Source organism: Lagopus leucura, unplaced genomic scaffold (assembly GCF_019238085.1).
Source record: "Lagopus leucura isolate 7727_CA_CO unplaced genomic scaffold, USGS_WTPT01 Super-Scaffold_810, whole genome shotgun sequence".
NCBI lineage: Eukaryota > Metazoa > Chordata > Aves > Galliformes > Phasianidae > Lagopus > Lagopus leucura.
Genome location: NW_024962261.1, coordinates 7,955,278 through 7,979,337, shown reverse-complemented (window position 1 = coordinate 7,979,337; position 24,060 = coordinate 7,955,278). Strand labels below are relative to the sequence as shown.

The window sequence follows — 24,060 nt, the reverse complement described above, 5'->3', positions numbered from 1 at the left end:
TTGCTACTTATTTTCCATTTCAGAACTGAAAGAAACTGAAAATAGTCACACAGAAGGTACCTAATCAGCTTGGCAGGACATCTCTGTGCCATGGAAGATTTATTCTTATTCTCTACAGCTCAAGCTGGGCACTCTAAGAACGAATGCAGTCTGGCTTCCAAACCCAGGAAGGCGTACAACCAAACATGGGTCTCACTTACTGCACTCTGGGGCAGATACATGTTGTTGATGTGTTTTACACCTGTCTGCTAAGGGTGACACTTGTTTGGAAAACTGCTTTACTGGAGGGCACCTCACTTTGATGCCTCTTGTGTTGAATCAGGGATATTTTGAGAAGGCAGTGGAGAAAGATGTCACATCCTCAGCTCCTGCTCTGATAGGCACAGGAATTTCTGGCAGGCTGACAGATGGCAGGTAGCACTCTCCCTCCCTGTAAAAATTGAATAATAAAGTAGTGGAGATTATAGCTACAGTATATTGCATAAATGCCAAATTCTTTGCCAGATAATGCTTTTTTTTTTTGTCCTAAATGGTCAGCAGGACCTAAGGAAAGAAGATTTAATATATATTTAATATACAATTGGTATCGTTCTCCTCTTCCAAGCCCAAAACATAGTAATGAACACAAAAGGCAAAACAACACAAAGCAAAGGATTTTGGCTCTTGCCAAAAAAATCTTGTCCTGGGGGACACTGCTTTGTACTGCGAAACCAGTCTGTACAAATGAAGGCAAAGACAGAGATCTCTGCTCTCTAGGAGTTGGTGGGAAGTTTATCATTGATTCCGAACCCTGGATCAGAGATCTGGATCTCTGGGATTGAAAAAGATGCTGAATGAAATAAAGCTGAAGGCACAATGACTGCCTAAGTCTGCACACAGCCTGACACAGTTAGCCAGCGCTGTGCCCACTGCCTGGCCTGTGGTATTTAATTAAAATAACCGTGGGTGATAAAAGAGGAAAAGCTCTGTGCAACACCTTGGTTCACCTCGGTGGGCAGCGGAGGGAGAAGACCTGAAAGTGCTAAAGCCTAATTATTTAGTAATTATACTACAACGATTAGAAAGACGCTACCATAAATAAATTGAAACAGTAAGAAAGTTCACTGTTATAATTCACACATGACAAAAACAAAACAAAAACCAACAGTCCTGGCAGGTATCAGATTTGATCGTCAGCAATATGTACTTTTTCAAGGATTAGATATCAGTTTCCTCATACTGAAAATACTGGTGAGTTCTACAAGTAGAGACGGCGGTATGGCCTTCAGCACTTATTTGTCTTTATCAAACCACACCACTTGTGCAAAGCGCACTGGACACGTTTTCAGTGGACAAACTGCACGACGACACAGCCATGCTGAAACGAGTCAGAGGCTCCCGCGTGCTACAGTCGGTCCGAAGTAGGACGGGCAATAGAGAGGCTTGGGAAGGATCACAACTTCGATTCCTCTCTTCGGGAAGGGCGGCAGGCAGGAGGGCAGGGGGCAGACAGGGCCGGGCCGGGGGCGCGGCGTCTGCTCCGGGCGGGGGCGCAGCTGCCCCAGCCCCCGGGGCCGGGCCGGGACAGCGCGGCGATGCGGACGGCGGGGAGCGGGGCCGAGGGATCTCCGATCTCCAACCTCCCCCTCCGCCGCCGCCGCCGCCGCCGCATCGCCCGCCCCCGGTGCGGCGGGCCCCGCGCCCTCCCCTTCCTCCCCCCGCGACCCCCCGCCCGGCACGGGACCCTTTAAGAGGAAGAGGGAGTAACTGGAGGGCTTGGCCAGAGAATGGGGCCGCTCCCGCGAGGGCTATGGGACTGAGCCGCCTGGGTAAAAGAAGTTGAAAAATAATAATAGTAATACGCGAGAAGAAAAATAGCAGAAGAGTCGGGTATTTATAAAGTGAAAAAGAAGGAAAAAAAAAAAAGGGGGGGGGGGGTAGAGGGGGATTGGAAACAGGAGGAGAGAGGAGGGAAGGGGGGAAAAAAAAAAAAAGGAACGCCGTCCCCAAATTGTGCCAACTCCGGGATCGAGCAGGGATGGTGCACCCCGGCTGGGTCTGCCTGCTGCAGAGCCTCCTCCTGCTAGCCAGAGCGCGGCAGAGTCGCGGCCCCGCCGGCGCCTGCCCGCTGCGCGGAAAGGTAAGCGGCGAGCGCGGAGGTGGCGGGGGACCTCCTTCCCCCAGGGGCAGCTCGGGGTGGGGACGGCTCAGCTGCGGACGGGCAGTGAGGGAGCGGCGGGGCCCTGGGGTTCTGCGCCCGCGAGTCCAAGCACCGCCGCGCTTTGGCAGAGGGTGCGATGGGGGACTGTCGGCGGCTGCGCTTGCACCTGAATCCGCTCCCTGCGAGGAGCCGCCCCCAGGCCGACGGCGCTGCTGTAGAAGGAAGGTCCGGGAGCAGCGTGCTCCTCGTGGGGACGGCCGGTTGGCTTCCTGCTTCATCCGGGCGTGGTGGGACAGGTTCAGAACAGCAGTGTCAGTGGCCTTTCAGCAGAAATGCGGTGACGGGTTGTGTGGGGTGTTGTTTGTGCTCTCACTCCACCGGTCTGCGTGCTGTGAGCTGCACGGACTGCCCAGCCCAGGGGGGGAGAAGTGCAGCCGAGGGCTGCCTGCTGCTCGTGATTCTTAGGCCGATGTGAAGCCCGTGGGCAGATTGTCATGTCCGTTAGAAGTCAGACATAGGGAAAAAGCAGTTCTCGGTGAAGCTTCTGAGGTAAAAGCACAAAGAACCATATAAGAAAAGTCATCCTGAGCTTGCTGTGTGTTACTAGGTGTGATAGAACATCCCTGCTCTCTGTAGGCAATGGACATGGAAGCGGCCTGTCACCAGAGGTGAGGGCGGCGTGTATTGCACTACTTGCTATAGAAGCATTTGAGTAGCAAGGGCCTCTTAAAGGCTGTCTGATCCAACTCCTCTGCAGTGAGCAAGGACACCGACAGTCGGATTGAGTGCTCAGAGCGCATCCAGCCTGACCTTGAGTGTCTCCAGGGGCAAGGCGTCTACCAGCTCTGTGGGCAACCTGTACCAGCGCCTCACCACTCTTTTCATAGAAAAACTTATTCCTTATATCCAATCTAAATCTCCCCTCACTGAATTTGAAGCCATTTTCTGTCCTGTCACAGCAGACCCTGCTAAAGAGTCTGTCCCCTTCCTTCTTATAGCCCCCCTTTAGATACTGAAACGCTGCTACTGGGTCTTGCCAGAGTCTTCTCTTCTTCAGGCTGAACAGTCCCAGCTCTCTCAGCCATTGCTCACAGGGCAGGTGTTCCATCCCTTGGATCACGTTATGTTTTTATGGCTGAGGTAAGGTGAGCCCCACCACCATGGCCACAAAGGGAGTCAGAAACCCTTGGAAGGAAGTGCAGCGGTGCTACACAAGGGAGGTAGAGTCTCGTTGCAGTATGGGAGCAGCAAGAAGGCTTGGTACTAACAAGAAGGCCTGGGATGCCTCACGACCTGCTCTTCCTCTCCCCATGCACCAGAACCCAAAGCCTCAGGGCCTTGTGCCTCCAGCTGTTGGTACGGGGCCCCACTGCCAATGAGCTGTGGCACATCCTGTAACCCAGTGCTTAAGGCACTGCCAGTGGAATAGTCTGTCTGCCTACATAGCTGCCCTGCCCATGGCAGTGAGGTGGAACCGGATGGGCGTTGAGGTCCTTTCCAACCCACACCATTCTGTGATTCTATGATTTGGTTCTATAGGATTTATGAGAGTTAGTGGAAAAACTGAAAGTGAAGTGCTCCGTATTACAGTTAAAGCTGCAGTCAGTAATGAGTCTCATCGTTCTTTTTTCACAGCAAAAGAGAAAGACTCTAAAACAAGTAAGAATGTTGGAATCTGGTAGTACTTTCTTTTTTGCTTAACATCAGAGAACATTGGTAAATTTCAAGCCAGAATCCACAGCAACATGCCAGTGGTTGTAGCTAGTTAATACTTCATGATGTTGTTCCTGTTAGGGAGTCAACCAATTTAAATAGCTGCTTTTCTCTCTTACATCTATCTTATATCTCCTAAGTAATGTCTCCTAATTTGTGGTGTCAGCCCACACCTTCAGCAGTGGATGTTGGTGCTACGGCTGTAGAGATTGAACCTTCCCACCAATATTCCATTACACGTTGTTGTCGTGTGACGGATGGCAGCAGAAGAGCAGTCAGACAGAATGGTGTCTGAGGTGGAAGTGCACATGAAGCAAAAGTGTGGCACTGAATTTCCTCCATACAGAAAAAGTAGCACCCACTGACATTCACTGGTGCTTGCTGAACATTTCTGGAGACCGGACAGTGAATGTGAGCCCTGTGAGGCAGTGGGTGGTGTGTTTCAGCAATAGCAATAGCTTCAGCGGGTCACCTCTGCTGGTGCAGATGTTTATGAGCATGGCATGCAGGTTCTTGTTCACCACTGATGAAAATGCACAGCTCATGGTGGTGACTGTAGTGAAAATCAGTGTTTTGTAGCTGAGAATTTGCTTTAATGAATAGCGTTGCTATGCTCCTTGTTATAGTTTCAATGGAAATAAATAGGAGGCATTACTTTTGGAGTCACCTGTGAATTTACTTTGATAGAGCAGGTAATGTCTGCTGCAAATCCTTGACATTTTAGGTAAAAATTCTTTTTTTTTCCTTTAAATTTTTGATTTTTCACTTCTGTCAAATGGAGACTAAATTGTGTTCTTTTAATAGTTGTAATAGTAGCCAGCGTAGTGTTTATCCCTCGGTGAGTTCTGCTTACAGTCTTAGCTGAGTTTTAGTGTCACTAATGTAAATGGACAAAAGCTTAAGAGAACTTAAAAATGTGCCTTACATTTCTTGGTGCATTACTGTTGCTGCATGGGGCACTTTGTGTGGTGATTAAAGGCGCAATCTTTGCCTCAATTAGGTATAAGTGGGTATGACAAGACACAACACCAAAGTAGATAATAAAGAGGGAGAAAGCCATATAGGGAGGGCTACAGGCTGCCTGCCTGGGTAAAACACTGCATGCCACACGCTCTGGCTTTTGTTGCAAGAAACATGTAAGAGCATTTTTTGGATTGAGAAACAGTGCAGTTCTGGTCTGCTGTTTGGAAGACTTAGATGTTGGGATGATTATGAGGGTTTGGCGTTCCAGAGGACTCTGAAGCACCAGAGGGCAGCTGCCTGCACAGCAAGTGATGTGCTTTGTGGTGAAAAACTTGTAGTCAACATAAACAGGGATCAAAAGGTAGAAGGAAGCAGCAGTAATGCAACATGCTCAGTCATCTGGGCAGACCTGAGGCAGGCTTCCTTGTGTCAGAAGTTTGCATCCAGTTCCTCACTCTTCAGACTGCAGCTGTCCTTCCCTTCAGATCCTCTGTTCCCTGGATCTTCACAACCTGTTCCTCTTAAAACTTTCATTTTTAAAATTCCCATCATAGTGTTGCTCCTTTTCTGGAGTACTTTTTCAGAGTACTGTCACTAGAGGCATTCTTTGTTTCTCATGTTTTTCTTTGTGTTATTTCCTGGATGTTTACTGTTGTTTTTGACAGCCAGTATGTCATTTACCCCACTTTGAGCTCTTTTGTCAGAAGAAGAATAACAGATCCTATTTGGCACTTCTCTCCCAGAAGAATTATTGTTGCCTCACCTGAAGAGATTTCTGCATTAGCAATTTGTATACCTGAAGACTACTTTCCTTAGTAGTCCTAGAAATGCTGCTGGAAAAGCAAGCTACTGAAGGTTGTTAAAATGAGCTGTATTGGAAGTTTGTTTTTTTTTCTTCTTTTTTCTTTTCACAGAATCACAGAATGGCCCGGGTTGGAAGGGAGCTCAAGGATCATGAATCTCCAACCCCCCTGCCACTTGCAGGGCCACCAACCTCCTGATTTAATACTAGATCAGATTGCCCAGGACCCCATCCCAACCTGGTCTTGAACACCTCTAGGGATAGGGCATCCACAATCTCTCTGGGCAGCCTGTTCCAGCACCTCACCACTCTCACTGTAAAGAATTTTCTCTGAAAGGAGGAGGAAGAAACTTATTGGAAAAATAAAGAAAATGCCTCTCAGTCTGAGCTTCTGTTCTGCTGAAGCAGAAAGAAGGAGGCAGGAGATAATGGGAGTTTCCAAGGCCACCAGTGGACAAACAGCTTCCTGTTTCAGGAAGGATGCTGGTATATTGGGCTGGATGCTTGGGGTTCAACTATCATTCCTTAACACTTCAGTCTCCCATTCCTCAAGCTTTTTTATTCTTTTCCAAACCCTTCCTGAGCCACTGAGGAAAACCCTTCATGTCCACTACACTTTTCCCTGGTTTTCTGCAATTCCTAATGCTTTTGTCCTTTTATTTGTGGAACCATTATCTGTCCTTAGGTGCATCCCATTGCAGCTCAGAGTGGGTGCTTGAATAGTCATGGTGAGATGGGGCAGCACGGCTTTCCCCATCTCATAGCAGGGAGTGAATTCCATAGGGCTTTGCGTCCATAGGTCTATGTTTCTGTAGGTCCAGTGTTAGTTTGAGCACTTCCTTTCCCTTTCCATCCACTGTTTCCACCACCTCATAGTACTTCTTGTGCTTTCAGTTGTAAGAACTGAGCTAACTGAAGAAAAGCTTTTGCTTTTATTTTTTTATTTTTTTGCATGTGTGTATGTGTGTTCAAACTTTTTGCTTGGCTGGAACCCTGAATCTGTTCACTGTCTGATCTTGTTCCCCTGGGAAGATGCTCATCATGCTGAACATCCAGAAATAATTGGATGTGGGGCTCCCTAGCAGAGATTAAACTCAGTCCTAGTGGAGATGTGTTGTGGCAGAGGGCATGTGCTGTCGCTCATTTGATATTGCCTGAAATCTCAGTGGAGCAGTGAATCAACAGGCCTCACATGGGACTACTGCTCTCTTCCTCAGGCTGCCATCCAGTTCTCCCCTTCTACCTTGTTTTTGCCATAGTGAAAAAAAGTATTCTGTGCTACCTGTAAAATTTGGGAGTGGAAACAGACATACACATGGTGGTCTGTACATGAAGCTGCCTGTTTTCCTGTTACACTTGTGAAATTCCTGGAGCTGCCAAACCCAGCTTTCTCTGCAGCCTCCAGGATACCACTTTCACTGTTTCATGCTCCTTTCTGAAGTAAAAGCTGTGTGGAAGGGTCCTGCTACAAACCAACTGTAGCCTTTATCTGTTGCATGCTCTCAGGAAAGTGAGGTGAGAAAGAGAGGCTGCCAGTGATGGCATACTCTGCAACGCTAAGCAAGCCTTGGCACTGCTCCTGCACTATCTCATGGCCACCTAACATGTAGCTAAAGAGCTCCCCTTTTACGGACTTGGGGAGAGATTATAGGCTTCCTTTCTCTGAAGCTGGATTGAAATGTGGTAAGCTCTAGGAGCTGCACCACGTTGAAAATAGAGCTGTCCTTCAGCCTCTGCACTAGCTCTGCATAGTGCTCGTGAGCCCATACGGATTGAGATGAAGACCCGTCACTCTGGGATAGAGCTGCCTCTGGTGTGGAGCTGCATGCAGAGTGCCTGGCCATTCTGTTGAGTAAGATCTTGCTCCCTACAATATGAGAGATAAGTTTTACTAGGTCTCAGCTTGCTTTCTTTTAATGCCTGTGCTGTAGACTCTACAGTGTGACCTGTTTGCTCTGTGCCTGGCTTGTGTGTTCTGTCATTGGTAGTGCTGGTAGCTGGTGGCATTACTCAGCTTGCAGTATGTGAAGCAAAAGCTGTGGTGATATGCAGAGCAAAAGACTTGAGAGTGCAGTGCCAAATACCTTTCCAGCTGGGTTGTATACAGTGATCTGGAGCAGAAACGACACTGCCAGATACCCTTCGTTTGGGCTTGAGCCTGCTAGGTGGCTCTGTGCAGGAACTGGACTGAAATGTAAGAGGGCTGGTGGCCATTTGTTCCTTGTGATTTCTTTTGCTGCGTATACATGATCAGACTTGCGTGAAGTTGTGTTGACCTCACAAACCTCATTCCTGTCCCAGGTGCATCTTCTGCCTTCTTTCGTGCTTCTAGGTTAAAAAAAAAACAGTACTGCTGGTCATTCCTTCCTGCTGGCTGCTATCTACTTGTTTTTCTCACAGCAGAGATACGTCCTTCCATTTTCCCTCCTGCAAAACGCGGGAGTGAATTCAGCCTGGTTTCCCTTCTTGCTTTCCTGTGTGCATTCATTTTTTTTCATGTACTTTCTGGGTTTGTGTTGGATTCATACTCTATCCTGTATTCTTTTTCCCTCTTAGTGCTGTGTATCATTCATTCTTTTCTACCTGTGGTCTCCAGGAATATTTTTATGGTCTGTGATTTAGGAAAGTGTTCCAGGACTGTCTGTTTGGTCTCTTTGCAGAGATGTATCTTGTTACCCAGACTCAGGTCTCTGAGGTATCTTACAGACCTTTAACGTGGCACAGCAGTGTCTGAAGACTGCTTGGTGTTTACTTATTTGTCAGTGTGCTGGCAAGCCATATTGACAGCAGCACTTTGCTGAAGTGCTGTCTGATCCATGGCTTAGACTCAGTGTGGAGTTCTGGAAGAAGATTGTCTGGGATCAGCCATTGAAGAGCAGTCTTTTAAGATTAACCTTCCTGACCCTTGTTCTTTAGCATCAGAAAGTTACAGGCAGTGTGTTTCCAATAAATTCCTCCAAGCAGCCTGTTCTGCATTTGGCAGTCAGGCAGGTATCTTAGATGAGCACACATGCACAGTTAGCCTTGGAGCTGAGGTTAGAGTTATATGCGGGCTAAAGACTGACCAGATGTTTGAGCGCATCTGGAAGCCTGTCCTCCTTCTTAAATATGCAAAGGCAGTATACCTCTTCTGGTCTGCTCAGGGAGATACAAACTGTGTCCACTCAGTAGGGATCACTGCACCTGTGATGGAGTCATGTCTGCTAATGGTGTAAAATGACTTCTGGGATCTGGGCAGGACCCATTTTTCCTATCTGCTCTACTGTCCTGGGGGACACCCCACACTGTGGTGTTTCTGGGGGTGGTGTGAAGCCCATCTTGCAGTAGAGCAAACATAGTCTGATTCTGACTTGCTGATAGCTGGGAGGTTTGGGGAGACTTTTCTATAAGCTAGATCTAAAGAAAGAGGTTTTCTATTGCCTGGGACCACAGACTAAATATGGCCTGCAGAGTTTCTTCCTTTGTTTTTCTAAGGTATTGAATGTGTTTTTCTCCTCCATAAGAAAAAAGGCAAATTGATCTGAGGAGCCTTGTCTACGTGTCTGTCTGCCGTGTGCCACATTCTTGAAAAACTCCAGTCCTAACTGCTCCAGCAAGAATTTCTGCCATGTAGTAGTTGGTGTTAATCATATGTTTAGTTCTTGTTCAGTGGAAAGTTCTATAAAGGTGCTTTCTGACTGTGTGTCATGGCAGCTTCCTTATGGGAAGGGTCTTTGATGTGCTGACACAAGAGGTGCCAAGGTGAAGGTGATTGACAGCCTGACATTTCAGCAAAGTGACAGCAACTTTTGACTTGATGAAAGATGGAAGTCAGGTAAACATTTTGCAGAAGCATAGCCTGCTTGGGCTGTGCTGTTGCTGCTTTTGGCAAATACTGGGAAGATGAGCTGGGATGATGTTTCTTTTGAGAAGCTATGACATTGTCTCTCAGGAGAAAGCCAAAGCCACACTTACTTTTAATTAATGAAAGGTGCTTTTAATTAATGAAAGATGAATTTTGACCTCAAGGCCTGAGAAGAAAGATACTGAAGAAGGACTTGTGTGTGTAGCCTCTTTAGTTAATGTACATGCTGGCAAGCTGCAGAACCAGGTGACCTGCTGGGTTGGCAAATTGTTTCCCTTTAGCCTTCTACTCAGTGCCTGTTGTGAGTGTTTGCATATACTCAGCTGTATCTCCCTCTTCCCTGGCAGACTGAACTGAACTCCTTTCTGTGGACCATCAAGAGAGATCCCCCATCTTACTTCTTTGGCACCATCCATGTCCCATACACCCGTGTCTGGGATTTCATCCCAGAGAACTCCAAGAAGGCCTTTCAGCAGAGTCACATAGTGTACTTTGAGCTGGACCTCACCGACCCCTACACCATCTCTGCTCTCACCAGCTGCCAGCTGCTGCCACAGGGGGAGAACCTTCAGGACTTGCTGCCCCGTGACATCTACCGCCGGCTCAAGCGGCACCTGGAATATGTCAAACTCATGATGCCATCTTGGATGACACCAGACCAGCGGGGCAAGGGGCTGTATGCAGACTACCTCTTCAATGCCATTGCTGGCAACTGGGAGCGGAAGAGGCCAGTGTGGGTGATGCTGATGGTGAATTCTCTGACGGAGGTAGACATCAAGTCTCGAGGAGTGCCCGTCCTGGATCTGTATCTGGCCCAGGAAGCAGAACGGCTTAGGAAGCAAACAGGCGCTGTGGAGAAGGTGGAGGAGCAGTGCCACCCACTGAACGGGCTTAACTTCTCCCAGGTGGGACAGAGGCTTGCAGGATGGCACAGGGCACTGGGCTGGTTGCTGGGGCAGACGTGTAGCAAGCAGGAGCATGGGAATTGGCCTGGAGTGAGTGCTGTCCGTGTGTGGTACCTGGAGTCTTGCACTTGCTGCCTGCACCCCTTGTCTCTTTGTATACCTGTGGGAGAATCTGCTTAGCTGTAGGAGTTCAGGCTGCCTCCTCAATTTGTTTAGACCTGGCCTGAGGAGGTCCCTCTCCTCTTCCCTGGAAAGCCTTGGACTGACTCCACCCCAAGTGACACTGGACCCTTGGATCTGCTCTCTGACCCTGCGAGGCATGTTCATAGTAGGTGCCAGGGGCAGGTTGGGACTCCTTGTCTAAACTTGCTTTTGTATTAGCTAGGTAAGGAGAAAGATGTAATTACCTGGGGGAAGAAGGGGCATTGTCAGTGAAGCTGGGATGTACTACTGTTTGGAAAAGTAGCTCAGCTGACTTCTCAGTACCCTGAGGAATAGGGGCTCATCCTCTGTATTAGAGTTATTTTATTTATTTATTTTCCTTCCTTTGAAGCCTGATGAGGGTCAGCAAAAACACCCCCCTCCCTCTCCCCTTGCCAGCCTCTTTGGGGAGCTTCATGGATTAGTACAGGCTCTTCTGTGCTTTCAGACCAGCTGGAAATTAGTACCAGTGTACATACAGTGTCACACCAGGCAAGCCAAACAACCTCAGGTCACTTGTGAGGTCTTCAGTCTGGACTAACTGCCAGGGCACAGTTTGTGTTGCAGCCCCCATCCTAACTGGTGGGACCACAAGTATCCAGAATGTGGTTCTGTGGGATGGGAAGAGCTGAAGTCAGGGTGCTGTCCAGCAAGGGCAGGGACAGCAGTTTGGGGTTAAATATCTGCAATCCCATCTAGTCTTCTCTGGTTCCAGCAGTGTAGAGAGCAGTGGGTACATCACTTGCACAATCCTAAGCTTCAAATGCGTCACCTTCACTTCCATCATTTGGAGCTGGGCAGCTTCGTGCTTCTGTTCAGCCTTGCTTGTCTGTGCTCTGAGACCTTGCGCTCTTGCTGTCTGCTTTCAGCTGAGGCAGTCTCATCTTCTCCACCTCTTGTCTGGCTGAGGCTTTATTAACATTGCTGCCTGCATTTTTCTTCTGCTGACAGTGTCCCTGTGGTTTAACATGATAGGAAAGGGGGCTACATGCTTTCTGCTCTGCCTTACAAGGCAGTGACAGCGAGTCTGAAAAACATAGGTTGCAAATCATGGCCTGGTTAAGCCTACGCAACTGTTGACATTTACTTTGGGCTTTCATGCAGCTTTTTTCAAAGAACAGCTGTTGGTGTGCTATTTTCCTAGCAGAAAAGTATCAGCTGGGAAGTCAAGTGGGGTGGGGTTGCAGAGCTGCGTCACCCAGAGTTGCCTAACCTTGCAGCATTTATTGTGCATCTTTTAAGACTTCAGAGCCCACCTGAGGGGGGACAGGGTAGCCAGAACTGCAGAGGAAACATAGCCTTTGTGAAAATTACAGACTGTGATTACCCCATAGTAACTGGGGATGTGTATGCAAGATGCTACTCCTCCCATGCCTGCTGTTAGAACACAGCAGCTCATTTGTAGGGAGAAGGAGCAAGTCTGGAGCAGCTAATGCACTGTAAATTCACTTCCTTCTGCTCACTGCCAGCTTTCCCATACAAGTAATGTTCAGGAAAAAGAGAACCACAGTCTATTGTTTTTTATGTTTCTAAGCAAATGCCATGGTTGTTTCACAACCTGACATGTGAACTGCTATGGTTGGCAGTTCTGTAAATTTAAAAGAGCCTTTTTCTCAGTTTGTTCAAGCAGTTAATTACATGTTTAATATAAATCAAATGAAGACTTTGAAATAGGCTCTTTGAAAATGATTTCCTTTGTTTTCATGCCACTATCTGGGAACCCCTGGTATCAGACCACTACTGTCTGCCTTTCAAGTAAGCCGCAGACACCCAAAGATGACATATAAAGCTCTTTTGAGGAAAAAGCTCTTTTTGAACTCTACATCCCCCGGCAGCAGAAATTGAAGAAAGGAGGCAGGCGACCAGTGTGGCTGAGCAAGGACCTGCAGCTTAAACTGAGGGAAAACAGGGAAATGTACAGAAAGTGGAAGCAGGGTTGTGTAGCCTGGGAAGAATAAAGCAACATTGCCCTTGTTTGTAGAAATAAAATCAATAAAGCCAAGGTGCAGATAGAGCTGAACTTGGCAAGGGATGTCAAAAATGACAAGGGGTTCTTTGGGTAAATAAGCAGAAGAAGATGAAGGAGAGTTTTCGCCCTCTGAGAAAGAAGGACGGAGAACTGGCTTCCTCAGACATGGAAAAAGCTGAGGAGCGCAATAAGTACTTCGCCTCGGTCTTCACTGATAGTCAGGCTCCTCCACATGTCTGCCAGGACCCTGAAGCTCTAAATGTGGGTGAGAGCAGTGCATTCCATCCCACTGTAACAGTGAGACCGGTGCTCTTCAACATCTTCATCAGTGACATAGATGTTGGCATCGAGTGCACCCTCAGCAAGTTTGACATCAAGCTGAGCTGTGCAGTCAATGCATCGCAGGGAAGGGAAGCCATCCAGAGGGACCTGGACAGGCAGGAAAAGTGGGCCTATCAGAATATTATGAGGTTCAATGAGGCCAAGTGTGGGGTGCTGCACTTGAGTCAGGGCAATTCCACGTATTTATAGAGACTGGGTGAAGAACCTCATGAGAGCAGCGAGAAAGACTTGGGGGTTCTGGTAGACAAGAAGGTGGACATGAGCCAGCAGTGTGTGCTCGCAGCCCAGGAGGCCAAATGTGTTCTGGGCTGCATTAAAAAAGGGGTGGCCAGCAGGGAGAGGGAGGTGATTGTCCCCCTCTACACGGCTCTTGTGAGGCCCCATCTGCAGCACTGCAACCAGGCCTGTGTCTCAGGACAAGAAGGATGTGGAGGTCTTGGAGCGGGTCCAGAGGAGGGCACTAAGATGAGCAGAGGGCTGGAGCACCTCTCCTGTGAGGAAAGGCTGAGGGAACTGGGCTTGCTTGACTTGGAGAAGAGAAGGCTGTGGGAAGACCTCACTGTGGCCTTCCAGTACTTGAAGGGAGCGTACAGACAGGAGGAGGAATGGCTGTTTACCAGGGTGGACAGTAACACAGGAGGAGGTTGGAATGAGATGATCACTGTGATCCTTTTCAACCGAGGCCATTCTGTGATTCTGTGTATTCATTTATAAAGTTGAAACCTGTATCATTTCAATTTTTTTTTTCTTTTTTTCTTTTTGCCAAATTAACTCTCAAAAATTAGGTATTATTTTAGAAAGCCCTACTTACTGACCCAGTGTCATTTTGAATATTCAGGTTTATATTGCCACCATCTGGGGTTGGCAAGACCTAAAAATGCCATTAATAGGCTTCAGAAATACCTGGGGTGGTCAGAAGGACAGTAGCCTGGGTTACTGTTCTTGCAGCTGTCACAGGCTTCACGTGCTCCAGATGACAATGACTGATAGATTACACTGCCAGTACCTGTCTGTGTTAGGCTCAATATTAGACACAAAATGCCTCAGTTGCTTTTGCAAATTAGTTTCATGTACCTGTTCACAAGATGAATACTCTCATCAACTTAAGATCACAGAACTTCAGTTCAAATATAACATATTAAGGTTTATTAACAAGTCCAAATACATGACTATATAAGATATTTTGTCCTAATCAGTAACTCCTTAGAAATATCAGAAAGTAGGAAGCAGAGGTTTAACAGAGCCCATGGCATACAGCAAAGCTTTCAGAAGTGGAGCAACAAGGGTGCTGTGAAAGTTCCCACACTTGGAAAAAACCTTCCAACCACTGAATTGCTCTGCAGCACAACTGCACAAACTATGAACCAACCTTTCAAAGATTTCCCTTCTAGCTGTTAAGTTCTGCAGGTGACACACTGCCGCTTTGTCTTGGCTGAAAGTGTCCCAACAGCTGCAGCAGTTCATCTCTTTGCACCATTAGATTCAGTCTGCCACCAGGCCTCAGCTGGAAGTTTTCCTTTGGAGGATGCTGGTGTGAGGTCCCTGTCCATCTTGTGGCATTTAGCAGAGGATTGCAAAAGGAGGTCTTTCCTTCCCAAGTTTTATTTTTTCTTCCTCACCGGCCTTGCTCTTCAGTTCAGCCTTGGACATCTGGCGGGAGCTTGCAGAAGAAAGCTGTTATCTTCTGGGTTTAGTTTTCTATTCCACCTCATCCTCACCGTTTCATCCAGCCTTAGACATTTTGCTGGAGTTCGCCAAACACGTTTGACATCTTCTTGCTTAGTTATCTCTTCCTCCTCAGCCTCACCATTTCATTCAGTCTTGGACATTTTGCTGGAGGCTCCCAGTTGAGGCAGGACTTTCTTGCCTTTTTCTTAGTGTGGAGCACCAAGTCATGCATTCTTCAGGCTTAGCAGGACAGCACTCAACAGTCCGCAGCCTTGGCCTGAAGCTTTATAGCATCCGTTGTGTTCCAAGAATCCATGGCAACAGTTGGCGTGGTCTGCTGATATCACCACCTGCTAGGTGTGACCGTTCAGGCTCTGATCTGACTGCCTGCTGCTCCAGTCCAAACTCCAACAGCTTCTCTAGGAGGAGCCAATGGGTAACGGTGCTGCAAGAGTTCCTCAGGAGCAGGTAGACACAGCTATGCACTGCTCTCTCCTGAATGAGCAACATTCTCCAGTGTGGCTCTCAGGTTTGCACACTGGGATGCAAACCTCATCACCAGAGCCCATGGGTTTCTCTCTGTCCTGTGTCTCAATTGTTGCCTGACACAGTGGATTGAGTTTACATGCCAAGGTTTTGCAGCTGGACTGTCCTCTGTGAGAAGGGTTTGCTTAGGTAGAGACAGTGTCCGAAGAAAAGCAAAACATGTGCCATGATACCTTCACACCAAGAGGGGACCACGTATATGCAGGCTGCACAAAACAGAACCTTCAAAATGGTATTTCACAGCACTGCAACAGCACCTGGACGGAGCAAAGGGCTGTAAATACTGCAGCGCTTTCATCTGGACCGGCACAGAACAAAACAGATGAAAATAAATCCAAAGCAACAATATTCCTCTGATCCATCAGAGATCAGAGCTCATTCCATCCCGCTGTAACAGTGGAACAAGTCCAGGACCTCCTCATGAAACTGAATGTCATCTCCCTGGTCTTGCGTAAGGCCTTTGACAAGGTCTCTCACCACATCCTTCTCTCAAAACTGGAGAGGTGTGGATTTGAAGGATGGACTGTTGAGTGGATTAGGATTTGGTTGGCTTGGAGAAGAGAAGGCTGTGGGGAGACCTCATTTGTGGCCTTCCAGTACTTGAAGGGAGCATACAGACAGGAGGAGGAATGGCTGTTTACCAGGGTGGACAGTTGTAAAACAAGGGGGAGTGGTTTTTAACTGAAACAGGAGAGGTTTAGGCTGGATATTAGGAGGAAGTTTTTCACACAGAGGGTGATGGCACAGTGGAACAGGTTGCCAGGGAGGTTGTGGATGCCCTGTCTTCGTGGCATTCAAGGCTAGGCTGGTGACCCTGCACATGGCAGGGAGTTTGAAACTAGATTATAATTACTGTTCTTTTCAACCCAGGCTGTTCTATTATTCTGTCATTCTATGAAAGTGAAGATGGAAAACCATGAAGAATGATACAATCCTTTGCAAGCATGGCTTTTTGTTTCAGTGAAGTTGCAGAGAGATGATATCCTCAGCCAAGTCATAAGTTTCTTGCTCTATATTCATGCTTTTTTTCCACAAGACTTGCTCTTTTTCCTGTTGTGCTGTGTACTGACAGCTTATTGTGTTACCTGGTGACGAGGTGAGGCCACTTGTAGGCAGTTATTTTTATTGTTATTACCTTGGTCCCTTTTTCTATGTGACTAGATGGGACCTCATTGGTACGAGTATGTAATTGCAGGTAAATTTCTGGAGCAGTTGATAATTTATTAGCTCCCAGGCTTGCACAGAGTGCAAGATATGGACACTTCCAAGCTAGATACTTCCCTTTCTTCCTCTGTGGAGAGTGAGCTAGCACTCCCTGTCAGGGAGCTTTTTGTCTGTATTTATTCCAATTTCCTCTTTTTTGTTCTATGACTTATTTTACCTGCCAGATCTCTTTGTTCTTGCTCAACTCAGCTGCTTATATAGCCAAGCTGTAAAAGTATCACTTCTATATGGTGCATCATATTGTGCACACATGATTTTACTGCCTCCTCAATCCCTCTCTTTCATTCCAAATTCAGACAACTTCTGGAAATGTGGAAAGATATCTGTGCTGCGGCCTTGGTGTTAGTTTTCCTTTTTCATGCTGACCTAGGATTGTTACAGACTTTTTTTCCTTCCATGCCACCTACTTTCATGGGTAGTGCCTGCCTGATTGCTATACACTATAAGGATGCAAGATTCATTCCTAGTGTTATCAGAGCTTCTAGCAGCTAAGACCTTCACAGTTAAATGCAATCCCTCATATTCTGACTGGAATGAGTCCCTCCGATCTCACAAACATTTCTTTAAAGCTGTGCTTGTTTGTTGGATGATGTTTGCTTCAACCTGAGGGCTGTGGAGCTTTGCTTTTGGTTCTGGCCAGTAATGCCATGAATATCAGTTTGTTGTTGGCTCAGAAAATGAGCTGGCCTTGTCCTGTGTTGTGCCATGCCTTTGGAACTGTGCTTTGGCACGCTCTAGTGGTGCCAGGCTGTTTCTCATAGACTGTATGGAGCTGGAACACAAGAATTTGTTGTGTCTGTGTAGGACAAAGGCTCTGCCCAACTCTCACAACTTTCTAACCAGGGCATTGGCCAGTCTGGTTTTTGCAAGACCATGGAATAGCTTGGGTTGGAAGCAACTTTAAAGACCACCTAGTTTGAACGCCTTTGCCTTGGGCAGAGTCGCCACTTGCTAGATTAGGCTGCCCAGGGCCCCATCCAGCCTGGCCTGTAAGACCTCCAAGGATGGAGCAAGGCTAGGACACTTTTTGTAGAAGAACCTAACCCTTAACAGTTTGATGAGAGAATTGTTTTAACCTGTGTTTGGACCTCAAAACAGTGCTCTGATCCTACGTGAGCATCAGGTTACATGGCTGCGTCTCCAGAAAGTACTTGGTTTGCTGTTTGCCAGTAGGATACAGGGAGCCAGTAAGGAAATGGGCCTTATCTTTAAAAAACAACAACAAAACCGCCAAATAGATAAGTTAGAAATTGGAGAGAATTTTAGTTTCTGAATTCAAACAAAGGGCTTATTTGCTACATTGAGTTAATAGATAACATATCTGTCTTTAATATGACGGGCTAAGGAGGTCAGCTCTCCTAATGTTTCCATTCCTGAAGTTCAGTATCACCTTTGACAACAGCATAAGCAGAGCATAGGAGATGCAAGGAAAGGTGCATGACTGGATAGTGGGAGCTCTGCAAGAGCAGTTCAGATTCAGACTTGAAGCAACCAGCACAGATGTTGCTTGATGAAGGGGCTTCTCAAGAGAAGAGGTCTCACTGCTGAATTAGAGAACAAACTGGACAGAAATCATTTGTGGCAATCTGATTGAATCTTCAGCTTCAAAAGTAGAACTTCAGAATGTATGGGTCAGGAACAACCCTTCTTCTTCAGGTGATAGGAACATCAGAGCTTTTTGCACATGAACTGGAATGAAAACAACTGAATTAAGCCTGTTCACATCATTGGCTGATGCAGTCTGGGATTTAAATTTGTTTGTTTTCCATTTAAGTATAGACACACCTGCAGCCTCTGTCTAGACATCATGGATGGGAAAGTGGGCTGGCTGGTGGGCACGAAGATAGCTAAGGCTTTGTGTTTGTGTTGTCCTAACTAGAGTTTAGTTAAAATCTTACTAACTACATAAGGAGTTCAGGAATCTTTTTTTTCTGCTGAAGTAAAAAGGGAAATCATTTGCTGGCCAGTTTATTTTGCATTCAGAAGGATAGAGAAATACAGAATCATGTTACGGAATGGCTTGGGTTGGGAGGGACATTAAAGCCCACCCAGTTCCAAACCCCTGCCGTGGGCAAAGCTGCCACCCACAAGCTCAAGCTGCCTAGGGCCCCATCCAGTCTGGCCTTGAGTGCCTCAAGGTTTGAGGTATCCACAGGTTCTCTGGGCAGCTGTGCCACTGCCATACCACCACAAGTAAAAAAAAAAAAAAAATCCTCCTAATAGCTATCCTAAATCTCCCCCTCTTCTGATATAAAATTATTCTCCCTTGTCCTATCCCTATCTACCTGTGTAAAAAGTAAGTCCCCCAAATGCTTATGAGCCCACTTCAGGTTGCGGAAGTCTATAAAGAGGTCTCCCTGGAGCATTATTTTCTGCAGGCTGACCAAACCCAGCCATGACTTCCTACTTACTAGGATGGACCCTTCTTGAGCTTGAAGGAGGTGATCCTTGACTACTAACTAGCTTCCTTGGGCCCTTGGTCCTTCCAGGGCCTTATTCTGTGTCACTCTTCCAAACCGATCTTTTAGGAGGCCAGAGCCTGCTCTCCTGAAGTCCAAGGTTGTGAGCTTGCTTTTCCCCCTTCTTTTTGCCTTCAGGATCCTGAAATATGGTATTTCATGGTCACTGCTGCTGAGGATGCCTTTGAACTTTGCATTTCCACCTGTCCACAATACCAGCATGCTCACTATTGTTGGTAAATGTGTGATCTAGCAGAGAACCTGAATCTCTGCTTATTTGCTTTTCTTTCATCTGGAAGAGAAAATTATGATTAATGACTTAAAGAACTCTCTGAATTGCTTCTGTCCTAAGATATTTTCCTCCGAGCAGGTAACAGACTCTCATGGGCAGCCCATGAGAACTAGAGCTTGTGAATGTGAGCTTGCTCTGACCTGTCCCAAGAAAGCCTTAACTGTTTAATCTACTTGGTCAGATGGCCTGTATAAGACACCCATGACAATGTCATCTAATCATCATCATTTAATTCTAACCTGTAAACTCTCAAGTCAACTCCTCTTCCATCCCCAGATGGAGCTTCAAAGACTCCAGCTGTTCTCTCGCATCAAGGGCAGTATCCCTCCTTGTCTCCCCAGTCTGTCTTTCCTGAAGAGCCTATATCATAGAATCACTTGAGTTGGAAGGGACACTTAAGGGTCATCTAGTTCAGCTCCCCTGCAGTGAATGGGAATACCTACAGGCAGCTACATCAGGTGCTCAGAGCTCCAGTCTGCCTGACCTTGAGTGTCTCTAAGGACAAGGAATCCATCACCTCTCTGGACAACCTGTTCCAGTGCCTCACCACCCTTGTAAAAAACTTTCCTTATGTCCAGTCTAAACATCCCCTCCTTGGAAACTATTTCTTCTTGTTATGTCACAGTAGACCCTGCTGAAGAGTCTGTCCCCTCCTTTCTTACAGCCCCAATTTAGATTTTGGGAGGCCACTATAGAGTCTCTCCAGAACCTTCTCTTCTCCAGGCTCGTTCCATTACAACATTTCAGTTCTGGAAGGCATCCCAACTCCTCGATCCTTTCCAAGCAAGACGCATTTTCTATGTATTAACTGTTCTCTCAGCTCTTCCTAGGCTTTCCATGGTTGAGCAGCATCTGTCTTGTATCGGTGGTTGTCATGTGCGTGCAGTGGTAATGTTCTTATTCTCATCTTTACTTCTTTATACATCTTATTTTTTTCTGTGGCTCTCCAGGCATAGCAGTTTGCTGAGTTCATGCTTAGATGAGTCAACGTCCTTTTCACTCTGACTAGGAATGAGAATATTACTCTTGTTATCGTGTTCCTGCCTCTGTTCTGCTCCCTTGCCAAGATGAACTGCAAGCTAGCAAATGATCTGTTTTAACAAGAGATCTGGATTAAACAGTACTGCTGCTCTGTTCTCCTAATTATTTTGCTCACCAGCCTTTGCTTTATCTGCAAAGTCAATTACTTAAAGTCGGGTTTTTGTTTGTTTGTTTTGGTGTTTGGTTGTTTGTTTGTTTTTACCCCGTAGGACATTGATATACATGTTGAATACTTGGAGGATAAAGGACTTTCTCTGCAAAATTCATCAGTAGTGAGACACAGTTGCTTGTCATCTGCTGTTACATTTTCAGGACTTCTACCATTTCAGTTTCCTCTGTTTTGAGCAAGTGATTGCTTGCTTTTGGATTTCTCTAAGTTCCTACTGCTATACAGTTTATTCAGAGGTTTGTTCATTTATCGCCTTTATTAACTAAACTTCTAAGTTCATAAAAAATATGTTTTTAGATGGACTATGGTTTCCATATATCCTTGCTGACTCAGAATTTTTTGTAATCTTATGATTATTTCATATAGTCTTTGTGGAGGCTTTTATTAGCCATATCATTAGAAAGGTTGATTGCAAGTAGGGTGAGGAGGCTGAATGACAATTTTCAGATGTCTGTAGCTTTGGCCTAACACAGAGAGGAAACAGCAGGAATAACTCCTGTTTTCAACAACAGAAAAGATTGGATCCTTCAATGAAATTGTTCATCAGCAGGCAAGGTAGATGCACATTCACACAATACGTTGTTCATTTCCAGCATATCTGAATGAGGGATGCTTGAAACAGGTATCAGCAGTTTTAAAGGAAGTAGACAGATCTCTGAAGGAACAGTCACACCAGAGTGTCTCACACATATCCCAAATGCTTCCTGTCATTCAGGATATTCCTCTGCCTCCCTTGAAGTGAGGACAGGAAGAACCACTCAGTACGTGCGCTGCCGTCATAGGAGGTAGGGAGGCATGTGCACCTCTGAGCACAGGAAAATCATTCACACAGTGTACCTGAGGCATTTTTCTCCCTGGAGAGGAGACAGTGGTAAGTAGCTGAAGTGAAGGGTCTCACCCTCCTAGAGATGCTGAATAATGCATATGTTGCTGGTGCACATGCAGCCCCCAGGCACTGCCAGGCAAGCCTGGTGCTGTGCTTGCAGGTGGACCTTGCTGGGAGTGCTGACCACTGACTGCCTGCACTCATCTGCTGGTTGGTGCTCCCTGTCCTCCTGGTCCTATTGATGACTTTCATAAGATAAATGCCACGGTGGGTTGGGCTTTGTACTGCTTTTTCCCCTTAACCCTGGACATGCTGTGCCTTTCGAAAGCAGCAGCTTGTCTTTCCAGACAACTGGACAAGGCACTACTTCTAGACTGTACAATGGCCTTTTTCCTTCAGAGCTTGACTGCTGTGTGCGCAGTGTTCCTGGTCCAGTCCTTGCAGGCTGTCCTCCTAGTGACGCAGCAGTGTGAACTCGGCTGCATCCTGCTTTATATACTGGGTCTCCAGGGTGGATTTGCAGAGACTGAACAACAGTGGGGCCATTTCAGTGTGGCTTTCCAAAATATGATCTCTGCATGATGGATTGAGGTGGTGGAAACACAAGCTGATGCTGAACAGTATGAAGCTGGTACTCAGACATAACAGCTTCCAAGCTCCACTGGCTCACTGGGAGCAAAAGGCAAGTGTGGAAGCTGTTGATGTGAGTGAGCATCAGCTCATCCAAGTTTGGCACTGTCCTTGCTAAGGAGCAGGAGTGCTTTTAAATCCACATTTCTCTCCTTTTGATTAGGATTAACTTCTTTGAGCATGAACATAAACTGTGCAAGTGTGAGCTGACAAGCACTTGGAGAGCAGCTGATTGAGAGATCTGAAACTACTGGGTAGTTATGAAGGGAATCATACAAGAGCAGTCCTGTCAATTAGAACCAAATGTGTAGCACTGTTTAGGTCTGTTTACTATGATCTCAATCCTGGCATGTAACTGTGTAGGGGAAGATGTAGCTGGTCTTGTACTTTTCTTTCTTCCTTTGCCTTGCTTTGACAACATTAGTAGGATTGTTAGCTTTTGCCAGCGCTCAAATGAATCCTTGGCAAAAAATAAAAACAAAATAAAATAAAACAAAACAAAACAAAATAAAATAAAATAAAATAAAATTAAATTAAATTAAAAAAAATACAGTGTTTCAGGCTGGACTTACTTTAAGCATCTGGTAAATGTGTCACAGGAATGTTCTAGCAAAGCACATAGTGGATTTGTTGTTTGGAGGTTTTTTTGTTTTTTTTTGTTGTTGTTGGTTTTTTTTTTTTAATGCTTGTTTTTTTTTTTTTCCATATGTTTTTGTGTTAACTTATTTTGCTTTCTGTGCAAAGTTCTTACCACAGAGGCTTCATCACTAGTGGGCTTAATGCTATGAATGTGACTGTCCTCTTGTTTAATCAGATGTTTAATTTCTGTTTAAGTTACTTGTCACTTATCAGTGTCACTCATTCACTCCCTCTCCTCCCCACAAAATAATACATAAGCTTAAATTTTCTGGATTCTCAGTTTCTGCATTTTGCTGCAAATAAATCAGTGCTAGCAGGTGCTACCTGATCCAGGCAGCAAACCTCATCCTGTGTATGTTGATAAGAGCTCTCTCACTAAGATAAAAGCTGAGATGCTTGCTGCCTTTGTTGGTGAGCTGTTGTCCCCTGAAGGAGTTGTGACCAGTGCTGGATCCTTGCAGTAGCTGTGGCAAGAGACTGCTGAGGTGCATAGCTCATGAGGAGAGCATCATGCCATGTTCCTGGCCTGAGAACTGCCCCGATGCAATTAGCCTCCTCCACTTTTTAATATTGACTCTTGCTAGGTTTCTGGAATATTGCAAAGAGTGACCCATCCTGTCCAAGGAGCGATGTGCTCTGCCCAGCTGACAATGGAGCCTGCTCCAAGCATGCGATTGCTCCTGCTTGAAGGAAGGCAGCATGGAATTGTATTCCTGCTGATTTTCTGCTGGGCACCTTGTGGCATTTTGAAGAGCTTACCATGAACTCAGAGGAAATGTTTGGTCTTGTTGAGGAAACCAATTGCATAAATAACAAGAACCTCTGAACCCAGCAGGAGGGCTGTAGAGATATGCTGTTGTATGCATCCCAGTGCAGGGTGTTGAGGACTCTAATATTAATACTACAGCCTTGCAGTGTAGGTAGAATTTTCATGTGGGGACTTGGCTTTTGCTGAGAGTGCTGGGTTAGCTACTTGAAAATTTTCACTGCTGCAAAAGGCTGAACTTTTGTCTGAGTGTTGTCTTAAGCATCTCCATCTTTCATCAGACCATTCAGCCCTGGCTCCCTGGCATGTCTAAAGGCAGAGCGTGGAATCCAAGCCTTGTTACTGCTTTGGACTTCCTTTCTACTTGCTTTTCAGGAGAGAACTGCATGCATTACTCAGGTGCTCCCCAACATGGTATCTTTCTGCATTTCATACCCTTCTGCTTTGCAGCCAGGACACATGAGTTATCTCAGTCAGTAGTAAAGAAAGCTAGAGCAGCTAGCTCTCTACAGTTGCACAGGGTCAGTGAAAAGCTGACTGTTGCCGGTCTTTTGCAGTACACCCCATAGCTGTTGGAAGACTGCATGCTGTGGCTGCTGGCATACTAGAGCAGGGATGTCTCAGCTGGGAAGACCTAGCCAGAGCCAGCACTGCACAGACAGGTTTGCTGCTGAGGGCCTAAGATTTGTTTTGAGAGTCTTAACCTTATTCAGGCCCAGCTAACCATTCTGCTGGGAATCTACAGCAATATGACCACCTGTATGTACTGGTTAAGCATGCCAAATTCATCTGTACTTCTTTGAGAGAGGGAGTGGAGTCTTGTTGCCAGATCTGGTAAAATGGTACTGGGGGATTTTTAAGGCTAAGATTCCATCATCCAATAGGTTGCAGACTTCCTGAGGTGAGATGTATGTGTATATT

At 46.4% G+C, this 24,060-nt stretch overlaps 1 protein-coding gene across 5 annotated transcripts in view; it reads left to right on the top strand.

Moving 5' to 3' along the window:
* The first annotated feature begins 2,017 nt into the window (after positions 1–2,017).
* The window catches only part of LOC122177189 (metalloprotease TIKI1-like), an 83,385-nt gene continuing 61,342 nt past the window's right edge, over positions 2,018–24,060 (top strand). For 3 of the 5 annotated variants that reach the window (XM_042866352.1, XM_042866351.1, XM_042866350.1), the window contains exons 1-2: positions 7,312–7,431; positions 9,810–10,367. In XM_042866352.1, the coding sequence (XP_042722286.1) occupies positions 7,396–7,431; positions 9,810–10,367 (594 nt within the window). In that variant the 5' untranslated portion in view covers positions 7,312–7,395. Of the gene's footprint in view, positions 2,120–7,311; positions 7,432–9,809; positions 10,368–24,060 lie in introns of those variants that run through there. The other 2 variants (XR_006177972.1, XM_042866349.1) reach the window with 1 other exon arrangement.